The sequence below is a fragment of the Crocuta crocuta genome, unplaced genomic scaffold (genome assembly GCF_008692635.1).
Source record: "Crocuta crocuta isolate KB4526 unplaced genomic scaffold, BGI_CrCroc_1.0 scaffold26, whole genome shotgun sequence".
NCBI lineage: Eukaryota > Metazoa > Chordata > Mammalia > Carnivora > Hyaenidae > Crocuta > Crocuta crocuta.
In genome coordinates this window covers 13,347,852-13,359,158 of record NW_027532249.1, presented here as the reverse complement: position 1 = coordinate 13,359,158, position 11,307 = coordinate 13,347,852, and the positions used below count along the sequence as shown (strand labels likewise).

At 53.1% G+C, this 11,307-nt stretch overlaps 2 protein-coding genes across 3 annotated transcripts in view; one reads left to right on the top strand and one right to left on the bottom strand.

The window, feature by feature from the left end:
* The window catches only part of GATA6 (GATA binding protein 6), a 31,399-nt gene extending 24,722 nt beyond the window's left edge, over nt 1-6,677 (bottom strand). Inside the window, 3 exon segments of the mRNA XM_077778221.1 lie at nt 2-78; nt 4,610-5,247; nt 6,600-6,677. Coding sequence (XP_077634347.1) covers nt 2-78; nt 4,610-5,210 — 678 coding nt within the window. The 5' untranslated portion in view covers nt 5,211-5,247; nt 6,600-6,677.
* A 114-nt stretch (nt 6,678-6,791) lies between these two features.
* On the top strand, nt 6,792-10,173 carry LOC144243140 (uncharacterized). 2 transcript variants are annotated; one of them, XM_077778220.1, is made up of 4 exons: nt 6,792-6,821; nt 7,552-7,666; nt 9,034-9,154; nt 9,759-10,173. In XM_077778220.1, the coding sequence occupies exons 2-4, from the start codon at nt 7,575-7,577 to the stop codon at nt 10,074-10,076; spliced, it is 531 nt and encodes a 176-aa protein (XP_077634346.1). In that variant the 5' UTR covers nt 6,792-6,821; nt 7,552-7,574; the 3' UTR covers nt 10,077-10,173. The 2 variants fall into 2 exon arrangements, with proteins under 2 accessions (XP_077634346.1, XP_077634345.1); XM_077778219.1 differs by lacking the exon at nt 6,792-6,821 and having other exon boundaries at nt 7,183-7,666.
* The last annotated feature ends 1,134 nt before the right edge of the window (nt 10,174-11,307 follow it).

The window sequence follows — 11,307 nt, the reverse complement described above, 5'->3', positions numbered from 1 at the left end:
CGTCCCGCCGCCACAGCGGCGTCTGGATGGAGCCGCAGTTCACGCACTCGCGGCTTTCAGGCAGGTCCTCCAGCAGGTCTGCGACGAGAGCGGGGACAAGAGCCCGGGTGAGGCCGCGCTGCACCCTCCCCTCCCCGGGGTCCCCGGAAGACCCCCGGGAGCCCTGGCCCCGTGCTGGCGACGCGCCCGCCCGCGCCCTTCCCCACGGATCTTTCTGTTCGGCAGCCAAGCCAGGAGCCGGCTGTGGTCACTACTGATCTGGTTCAGCATTTGTCCAATCCTTCTGCAGCCCTGGGAGTGACCAGTAAAACCCCAGGAAAGGAGCAGGAGACGGGGCTGACGGCGGAGCCCGAATCATCCGCCTGCGTCTCCAAGGACCTCGGAATTGAGATGGGCTGTGGGGAAGTCAGCTTGGGTCCCCTGACCCCTCCTTTCCGGCTGTTCCCAAGCGTTTCAAAACTGAAATCTATCATAATAACAGTGTGCCACTTGTCAAACCCAAGCAGGCTATACAGTATCAACACAGATCACTGAGCCCCGCACCAACCCACAAATATCCTGGGTCACAGTAGGGCCCAAGTAATTTTTTTATTTCTATAAATCCCAAGTCATTTTTATTTAAAGTATGTACTGTATCTGCCGCCCTTCCTTTCCTCAAAAAAAAAAAAAAAATAGACAAGTGAAATGAAAAATACTGTTCTTGAGCACTTTATCAATTAGAAAGTGACTCAGGTCTCTTAAGGGGGAAAAAAGACACCATTAACACACAGAGATAAATGTTAAGTTTTATGTTCATGCCACAAGGACCGAACACTAAAATATTCTGAGTTCCACGCAGGTCTAACTGTGTCTATCTGAAAAATTTCTACAAACGGTTGATATTTTTATCGATTCAAACATTATTAAAACTGTTTCAGTGCTAAATAAAACTGTTTCCTATTTTCCGACACTAAAACTTCAACTTATGTAGTCTGTCTAAATTGTGTTTATGTCATTTTGCTATTTGGGTGGTTTCCGATATTTACAACTAACCTAAACCTGTTAATAACCAAAAAAAAAAAAAAATCTTGAAAATAAATGGTTGAGCATTTATTACTTCAGCTTAAATTGATTAAATATGAATGTATAAGTATTATCTAAAATTAGATAAGAACAAAAACAAATAAAATCAGATAGGTACTTATTAATTAAATAAGTACTTTTAAAATAGACTATGAAAAATAAATATATCCTTCTGTTTGGGGTTATTTATAAAGGGTTTATAAAGGGTTTAAATGTCTGAATTTGGCTTTCTTTAAGAAGCATTTCTGAATCAATTTTTAAAATAAATAAACACTACATTTTAAAGCTTTATTTGCAGTTGTGTGCTAGCAAACCTTTCTATTCCTTCTCATTCCCAAGCAGTTTACAGCTTGTTTCTACCACTCTACTTGTAAAGATATTTAAATGTGTCTTTGGCATGAATACTTTTTAATTCCATTAATACTATTTATCACCCTCCAAAACAAGTCTCCTTCCTCCTCCAGAAATAAGTTTAAAAGAAACTAGCATCCTACATAACTAGAGTTCAAAGTTGTCATGGGGATACAGCAACTTACAACACATCACAAAGATTTATTCTTCTCCGCTGTAAAAGCCACTATTGACTACGGTAATCAGTAAAATGCTCAGGACTTCAAGGACACTGAAGTTAAACAAGGTATTTGTCTTGGTTGTTGACTTTAAAATGTTACCTATCAGAGACCCTCTCGATAGAGGAGCGGGGCATTCCCTGGAGAACCCAGCCCTATGCCTGGCCTCCCTCCTTTCCCCTGGCTGGAAACAATAAACTCCCAGAAGACAGCATGAACACTCCAGGTAAATCTCTTTAGTCATCTGAAAACCCAAAGACAAAACTTAAAGTCCACTTTGGATAGATAAAATTTCCAAAGTTTGTTTATTTTTAATTAAATCAAATCTACAGCTCCCATTTTCTCCCTACCTCTTACCCAGTAGCTACAATCCTACGACTAAAGTAAGAAAACTTTTTTTTAACAATTACAAAATCTGATTGTGCTAGACATCCACTCATTCATCAGTTTCCCCACCGCTCCCCCACCTCCATCATCGTCTCCTAAGACGATGGCTTTGGGATCCCCTGGAGAGAAAAAGGCTCTGGGGAGAAGGGCACAGCCAGTGAATGTCATCCCAGGACCCTAAGAATGGAAGACAATTCAGACAGAGCCTAGGAGGGCACTGTGCTCCAGGACTGAAGCGATGTGAAGACTCACCCCAGGACTCCCTATCATCTACCCACCAGCAAAATCAGGGAGAGGTGTATGGAACAGGTTCCCAGAGGCCTACACGCTGTGTAGGTTGAGAGAGCTCAGCACTCAGGTTTTAGCCCTGCTGTTTGCCCAAATCTAATAAAGAGTGCCTTCAAAAATGGTCTGTTAAAAAAAAAAAAAATCAAAGCAGAGAGGCTGGGAATCTAGCTAGGAAGCTGGGAGGAGAGGGTTTGTAGGTCAAGGTTTCTCTAGGAAGAGAACACCTGTGAAGACAACCAAAATTAGGTCTTTTGCCTCCCCCAACCCTAGACTGGGCTGATTCTCAGTAGCTTCCTGACTTAAAAGACTCTATGCAAAAGCTGGGTGTTCCCAAGCCCCTTTCTAGCTTTTGGTTGCTGTTTATAACATACTCTGAATCTATGGAAGATTTTTCTAACTTTGCAATGTCCTATCCAGGAAGTGAAAACTTACTGAAAGGATGAGCTAGGTTTAAAATGAGATTTGTAACTCGCCTGCTATTGTACCCTACTGCCTCTGAAAAGCTTTTCTATACAAAATAAGTTTCTTTTAACATCCGAAGACTCCAATGGTGTCTTCTGGACTACTAGTCTCAGTCTTGTGAAATGCTGGAAGACTAGGGGAGAGGGACATGGAGAGAGCGCTAAGGTGTGTCAGCATGTTAAGTAGAGCTGCAGGATCTAGCTCCCACTGCGTTGCCCCCTCCTACCCAACTCAGCACACTCTTTGGGATTCCCTGCTGGATTCCCGACAGACAAAAGCCTCACTCTAACCACCACCCCTCCTTCCCATGCTTTGAAGACTCCTCACCTCCCAGTCTCTCAGCTTCCCCAGGGAGCCAACCACGGGTCCCTATGCCGAAGAAAGGGTGACAGCGCTCTGTCTCAAGTCCCTACTCAACAGGGCCCTCCTACCCACTCTACACTGTGGTGAAGACAGTCTCCAGGGCCAGCTTCCCAGAGCAAAGAAGAAGGAATCTTGAGACCACAGTCAGAGGAGGTAGAGAAAGAGAGGAAGGGCTTGTTACCAAAAAGCCCGTTGCCCCGTCCCAGTGTTACCAGGAGGGCTGTCCAAGTCAGATCCTTCACTTTCAGGCCACTGCCATTTCCAGTATGTCTTTTGAATACAAAGTTGCCGATTCCTCACTTGATCCCAACTAAGTAGAGCCCCCAAAAGACTTGTCCCAAAATTGAGCACTGAGGCTCCCAGGAAAAGCCCAGATCTGGGGTGTGAGGACACCAGATAGGACAATTTAAGCTGACCTTCCTCCTGCCTTTTTGCCACCTCAGTGGCTCCCACCCCTTCCCTCAAACAAACAGCCCCCCACCAAAGCTTTGTCTTAGGAGTCTGTCAGTTTATCAAACAGGTTAAATACAGAGCGAGAGACCTGTAAAAGCACCACAAAGGACCCAGAACACAGCAGCAGCTGAGAACAGAAGCCAGGCAACACAGTTCATAACTTCCTCTGTTTGAGCAGAAAACTTCAAAATGGGGTGTTTCCAGGTATTTTGACAACTGTGTTTTCCCAGTTCACTCCAAATTGTCCCCAGACACTGGAATGAAAGTATGGGTGGCATGGAAAACTGGTGAAAAATCAGTGGGCTGAACTCTGGAGTAAGAACAGATGTGGGAGCACCGGGATCCCTGGGTCACTGCCTGGAAGACCGGGCGGCAGCCCCGGGCAGGGCGGCCCGGGTCATGTCAGGCAAAAGGGTCCCTCCACCAGCTTTCCCCACGACAGTCACAAGCTAACCAGCCAGGTATCCTCTCTTCTCTCCCTCCCACTGAGCGGAAAGCCAACTTGGTCCTTCGGTCCTTTCCCACGGCGGAGATCTTAAACACTCCCCTTGGGGGAGACACAATTCGTCACCTCTGGAGAGTTGAACTGGGTGAGACTGTTTTTGAGGAGACAGTGAATCAAGTGTCGGACACTCTCCCAAACTTACCCACCCCCATAGAGTCTCATTCTTGCACTTTGGCAAATTAGGGTCCGTGGCAGGTCTCAGGCCCCACCAGGTCCTTCCCCGTCCTTTTTTCCCCCAATTGCCCACCCCATTCACGGTTCAAGTCCCTCGAGCTTCTCCAAGGCACTGAGATGTATACGTGCGCCTAGTGTCCTTCGTGGAAACGAACGGAAACAATCCACAAAATAGAAGAACCTCATCAACACTGACAGACTGAGGGGTCCTGCCAAAGTTCTGCAAATCCTGCCTGGGACCAGGTCGACAGTAAAGCTCTAAAACCAAGGCCCAGGTCAACCGGCAGCTCCACGCCCCCACAGGCCCCAGCGCTTCAGGCCGCCAGGACCGCGGCGCGCCTCTTACCTGCACTGGGGCCCCGCGGCACCGGGAGCGGGGCGCCGGCGCGGCTCTGCAGGCTGTGCAGCACCGGGGTCTCGAAGGGTCCTGCGGGCCAGGCGGGCGTCAGCGGCGCACCCACGTAGGGCGAGTAGGGGTTCGNNNNGGCGGCGAGGGTCTGGTACATCTCCTCGGGCTGCTCGGGGGCGAAGGGGCTCAGCTTGGCGCCGCGGCTGGACCACAGCAGCTTGCTGGCGGTCGCCGCCTGGTCGAGGTCAGTGAAGAGCAGTAGGTCCTCCCAGCTCGACAGGGCGCTCCCGGGGCCTGCGACCCCGGGCGCCGAAGGTCCGTGGGGAGCCCCGAAGGGGTGCGAGGCGTAGGGGCTGAGCAGCAGCGAGCGGGCCGGGGGTCCCGCCGCTGCCTCCGTGTCGAGCTGCGGCGTCCTGCAGTTGCTGGCGCCGCCGGGGCCACGCTCCCCACCCCGCGAGCAGCAGGAGGAGGAAGAGGAGGAGATGGGGGAAGGCGGCGTGGAGGGCTCCCGCGCTGGAAAGGCTCCGGAGTCGCTGGCGTCCGCGGCCGCGGCCCCGAAGCGCTTCGGCAGGCACCAGCCGCCGTCAGTCAAGGCCATCCACGGTCCGGCGCCTCTCCAAGCTAACTTCTAGTTCCTGAGGCGGGGTGAGGGGAGGCAGGGACGGGAGGAGAAATCAAAAAGGGTTACAAACGCGCAGGCCACACATCTCACTCCCACTGCCGTTTCTAGCTAATGAGATTTCTCAGATATCCCGTTTCTGCCCTGGGCGCGGGGATCGGGGAAGGAGAGGGGAACGGAGCCTCCGCCGGGTCCTCCCAGGACCGGGAGATCCGCCCTCCCTTGCCTGCACCGCTCGGGTCCCCTCTCCCTCCCGCCCCCCCCCGCCGCAGCATCCTTCATCCTCGCGCGCCAAGATCCCAGGGGTGGCGGTGAGGCTGGCCGAGGTGTCCTTTCTGCCCCAAAGTGGTTCCCTCTCGGCCGACGACACACAAAAGAACTTTTTTTTAAGTAGCTGTGCTGGCCGGCGCTGCCCTGTCCCGCCTCGCTACGCGCGCCCCTCGCCGGGAATGCCTCTCTGCGCGGTCCGCCCGCGCGAAAATCATTAGCGTCAGGAAGGCAACCTGCCCCCGAAAACGAAACCGCCGCCTTCTCCCACACTGGCTTTCCCAGAGCTTCCCGGACTACGCTTGACGGGACGCAACGCGAGCTCCGGAGAGAAGTGCAATTCAGCCCAGGGAAGGTGGGGCGCCGGGGCGGAGACGAGTCTCTGACCTTCCGGGCCCAGGCACTGCCGGCTGCCCGCGGGGCCCGTGTCTCACGCCCGAAACTAGTCCCCGTGGCACCGCACACCTTAGACACGGCTCGAATTTGCACCACCAGCGCAGCGCGTGCGCTCACGCCGGCTGAGCCACCCCCTCCCACCCCGCGGTCATCCCCAACCGCGGAAAGGCCAGACCGTTCCGGAATCAGACGTAGCGGGGTGGAGCGGAGCNAGACCGCCCCGGGGCCGAGGCCACCCCAAAGGGGAGAGCAGGAAGAAAGACGGGGAGACTCGGAGGGAGTAGGGAAGGGAGGTGAACTGCGGCCGGCAGGGCCTCCTCCGAGCTGCTTTTCCAAATCGCTTCGGCTCACTGGAGATAACCATACTAAAATTAATGCCCACAAAACAGACCCGAGCTAGATAGCAAGAAAGAAGTCTCTCTGCCCGCCTGACTGCCGGCTCCCGCCCCTTTGCGCCAGATAACTCGGAGATAAGGCTGCGCGCAGATAAGCGCTTCAGAGGGAGGAAGACACAGCAGAAGTCGGTCCGCGGTGTCCCGGGAACCTGGGAGCCGCTACGGCCGACAGCGACAGTGGAAGGGAGACACCCTCCGAGCGGCCCGCGGCCCCCAGAGGGCCGCAGAGTCCGGGGCTGAGGGGCCCGTGCCGGGTGGGGGGTGGGGGGCGGAAAGAGGGGAGCGCGAGCAAGAGAGGAAGCAGCCGAACCTCGGGTGCGCGCTGCGCATGGAGAACCGCCACGGCGGAGACCGCTCTTGAGCGCGGGGAGAGGCTGAGGGCGCCGGCNTAGGAGGCGCCTCTTACTGCTCTGCCGGAAAACTGCAGCCTGCGCTCCTGATTGGACTCACCGAGCCCTAAACAAACAGCGCTCGCCGAAGGGTGCCAGGCTGTGGGTCGGAACTGCGCTGCGCGAGCAGCTGGGCGCTGGAGGTGAAGAGGAGGAGGAGGAGGAGGAGGGAGTGAGGGGAGGAGAGAAAAGAGGGTGGGGAGGGGACCGCGCGCGGCGGGGGGAGGGGAGCGCGCCGCCGAGGCAGACAATGAGCGCCGCGCAGCCTGCGGGTGTGGGCCGAGCTGCTAGTACCTTCCCGGGAGTCGGGGCGAGTCCCTGCAAGGGGCGCAGAGTCCTGGGACGCCTGCGGAGGGGCAGAGGTGGCGGAACGCCTGACCTGGCTGGCGACCCACACCCATCCGGCGGCGCAGCGCTTTCCTCCGCCCCCAGTTACACACGCACTCTTGAGGGCGGGGTGGGGAGGGGGGGAGCCGTTGGCTGTGCAAAGCCCCGCGCTGCCACCGCGGCGGGAAGGATGCGCCAGTTTTCGGGTCAACGTGCCCCCCAGAATGAGGGGGAAGTGCTTTGCTCCTCGGGCCTTCCTCGCTCTTCTGTCCACGTTGGAAGAGCTTTTTGTTGTTCTGCAGCTGTATGTGACTTACCTTAAACTTTCCCAGACCTCTTCTCGAGACCCTAGGGCTCGGGTCGTGGTGGCCATCGGGGATCGAGGATCCAAATATATGGAAGTGAAGGAACTCGCGTGCCCAGCTCCCTATCTCTACCCTGCTTTTTAGAAACAGACCAAATTCCTAGGAGTTTTCGGGAGTTCACGTCTGCACTCACCAGCTAACCTTTGGGAACTTTTGATTCGGGGTCGTGGTGTACGTAAAGGCTAGTCCCTGAAGGTGCGCGTGATGGAAAAAGGGATTCCACCCCAGTCGCGCCCCAAGATGCTCTCCAAGTTTTGGTGTCCCGTTTGCTCTGAGCTTATCCTGCAGAATTTCAGGTAAGTCTAGGATAAGTCATTGGGAAGGGGGGGAGATCAACTTCCCTGGACCCAGCGGGAAATACCGCTTCCCCACCCCCACCCTCACATACACACCCCTTCTTCGCTCCCTCCAAATGGTTATCACAACTGTGTACAAACTGATACGGTCCTGAGCCGGCAAAGGGACTGGAAATGAACGTCGCAGGGTTATCAGTGCCGATCTGTCAGCAGCGAGGCGCGCGGCCGCAGGTTGGTCCGCAGCAGGAGCTGTGATATATGTCTCGCTCCCTTGGGCTCACAAAAAGATTTCTTCCGACAGACGTGACCCCAGAAGGCCGCGGAGAGAGAATTTTAACTAGGGCAGGAGGAGTTGCTTTGTGAGAATGGATTTTACAATTTTTTCCAGGTAAATCGAAGTAAATGATTTTCTAAAGGTCAGTCTCCCTGAAAGCATTTGGGCTCTTTTTTTTTTTTTTTAATTTTGTGTTTTTCCAGTTGGAAAAGGGAGAGGAAGCTAAGAGAGTTGAACGGGGGAAGGTAGGGGCATTGTAAAATATGGTTTCGAGAGATTGTGAGACCGAGTCGTTGAAAGTATGTTTCCTCTCAATAGAATAGTGAACTGTGAACCTGTGTATAGTACGGGGAGAAGGGGACATGGCCTGACAATGAGGGGGAGAAGGGCGCGGAATCGAGGAAGGCGAAGAGAATTCTTTTTCTTTTCTTTTCTTTTCTTTTTTTTTTTCGTTCTTCGTTGTAAATTGCTGCTAAACACTTCAGACTTTTAAATTGCTACTAAGACGGTCCATAAACCGTTCTCATCCGATTTAGTCACTTTTATTACATTCCTCTTTGCTTCCCCCAGTCACTGTGGCGGTTCCCAGTTTCAGTGTGGCCACAATTTGGAAGGAGTGAAGGTAGAAAACTCTGGAACAGAGATCGGCGACCGGAGCAGGATTCAGGGGCTTTAAAATTTAACCTGGGTTCGATCGAATGGGACTAGCAGAAGAGTTGACCTGGCTTCCGCCTGCCACTTAACTGCGACTAGGGCTGCCAGCGCCTTTCTTTTGGGTTTTACGTGAGTTCCGACCAAGTTTTTAAGTAGACTGAGTTTTTCAGAAGCTCCTTTGTAAGCAGTAACAGAAACGTTGTGGACATCTGATTTTCTTTGGGTCCGACTGTTGTGAAGTGTTTCTCAGTTTTACTCTTAAAAGCAAAGTTTTTTTTCCCCTTAATTCATATTTCAGTGAGGTTATTTCTAATGCGGGCGAGTTTTAAAAAATGCTCTGGCTAAGTTAGATTCCAGGATGTGAATGGCCTCCAAGCCTGAGCCCTGAGAAGACCCAGACCCGAACCTGATTCCTGTTGCGTGTGTTTCTTTATATTAGCAAGTATGACGGTGTCTGTGAATTTCCTTGGACAATAGCTAAACCGCCAGGGACCTTCTTTCCCCGCAGCTCCGCAGCAGCTGTGAGAGGGTGCGCCAGCCCTGGCACCGCTGCGACAGAGGTGAGCAGCAGGACAGACAATGACCGGCTCCACAAACGTGCGGTTTCTAAGGGCTCGAAAAAGGACCCGGCATTTTACCTTTCAGATTCCCAATCTCTTTTTAACATTGCCTAAAACAAGGGTGGGAGGTTGTAATTTGCTCCTTTGCACGGTCACAATTTTTAGACTAGTTTTCCAACTAAAGGAGAGAAAGGGTAGTAATAGTTTTTTTTTTCTTTTCAGTTAACTTAAAAATAAAACAAAACCGTTTAACCCGTAGAGTTTATTCAGACAGCAAGCTAAGGCTGCCTGACACATCCAGTTTACCATTTCCTCAATGTATTGGATTTGGCCCTGGGGGAAACACCCCCGGAAGTAGTGGCACATTTTCAAAGTCACCCCCTAAGGGACCCCGGGTCCCGCGCTTCCTTTGAGCACACCCTCTGGTCCAAAAAAGGAGGGCAGAATAAGGATGCAGAGGGAAGATGTGCATCCATAGAGGAGCCCGAGAGCTGGAGAACCCCATAATTCCCCGGTAAATAGGCTCATAGAAGTTCTATTTTCTTCGCGGTTTTTTCTTTATCTTTTTCCTTTCCTTTTCCTTCCGCCTGTCTCCTTTTTGCAGAGATTCACTAAAATGAAACGAAATTCTTTCTCCCCGGACTACTTAGACTCAAGGAATGGCCTCTCTGGAACGCGCCTTCGGTCCTCAAGCCGCCCTCCTCGCCCTGGGAGAGGTGCCGTCTCCAAAACGCGACCTGTCCCCAGGGCTGATTTATTTGGGCCACGCCACACTACTATTCGCAATTCGAATCCAGCCCAAATACAGCAGCCAATTGGGCAGGGGGCGGGGGCTTTGCTGCCAAATGCGAAGGGGTGTTTGGGGATCCAGCCGTGCTCTGCTTCCAGAGGAGCAGCGAGACCCGGGCGAGGACCCGAGTAACGACACGCCTTTTCCCGCCCCCTACCGCCACCCCCCGCAACCTTAAGCTCATTAAGTTGTCAGTTCACAAAGCTCCCGGCTGCTCCAGCGACGTTTCAGAAAGAAAGAATACAATTTCTGATTTAAAACATAGTTTTAAATTGAGAGTTTTTAAAAAGCCGGGTATCTGGGGCCTTCTCGCCGATACCGTANACGTGACTTAATGTACTTCATACGCCGCGGGTAAGTTAGGGCCGCGATAAGCGGGCGGCCGGAGGAGGGTCGCTGTAAAAGCCCCACGCTGGGCGCCTCCTAGCCCTCCCCTCATCCATTAACCTTTTTACTTTCTTCTTCCCTCTCTCTTTTAAAGGTTGTTATCTAGGCCACCCATGACCGACGAAAGATCTTCCCTCCCTGCTTCTCCCAAGGCCGCTTTAAACCAAATAAATTTGGCTATTAAGGGCCAAGATGCCTGACAAAAGATCGAAAGGTGTCTATCCGTGATCGCTTAAAGAAGCGGAGGAGAGGCTTGGGGCTCTCTGATCCCGATAAAGACATTCCACCCGGCGCCGGCCTCCCTCCCCGCGGCCTGGTCGCGCCCGGACACCCGGAGGTCGCCGCCTCCCGGGCCCACGTGTCCGCGGGCCCGGAGGGACCTGTGTCCGTTGCACCGGGAATGAGAAGGTCCCGGGAGCCGCGGGACTCCGGGCCGGTCGGAGCTGGACGCTCTGCACTTGCCCGAAAAACTAAGCCGAGCTCTCTGGGGCCTGAATGACCGTCCCATTTTGATTACTCTCTGATGTTGAATAATTCTACCTTCCAACCCTCCTCCCCCCCACTCCCTGTGGTTTTGCCGAGGGGTGGCGTGACTCCACATCTCAGGTTTTCTGGAGCAGCCCTTCTTTGGAACCCCGGTCAGAACCCGATGGGTGGAACTGGACAGCTGAGTTAGACTGAGGCCAGTATGGAGGGTGTGGACTCGCAAATTAAGAGCGTGCAGGTGGGAGGCAGAGGTCCAATCCCTCAGTCATCCCCAGGTTGGGTTTGCTTATGAAATGCGGTGTTTATTATCATTATTAATTACTACTGGCATAACTACACGAAGCCTAGGGCTGCCAGCTGGGCCGAGGCCCTGCCCCTGGGGAGATCCTTTTCACTAAAGAGGAAACAGGGACTATCCACTTTCCTGATCCAGGACTAGAAAGTGGGCTTGGGGGAGTCAGGTGCCACGTTTTGGGGGTTTCCTCACTGA

Bases quoted from the DNA above. Each gene is read 5' to 3' on its own strand.
- LOC144243140 (XM_077778220.1), top strand. From the start codon at position 7,575: ATGGAAAAAGGGATTCCACCCCAGTCGCGCCCCAAGATGCTCTCCAAG. The intron at 7,667-9,033 runs GTAAGTCTAGGA...TCTTTATATTAG, and splicing joins CTTATCCTGCAGAATTTCAG to CAAGTATGACGGTGTCTGTG. The intron at 9,155-9,758 runs GTGAGCAGCAGG...TCCTTTTTGCAG, and splicing joins CTGGCACCGCTGCGACAGAG to AGATTCACTAAAATGAAACG.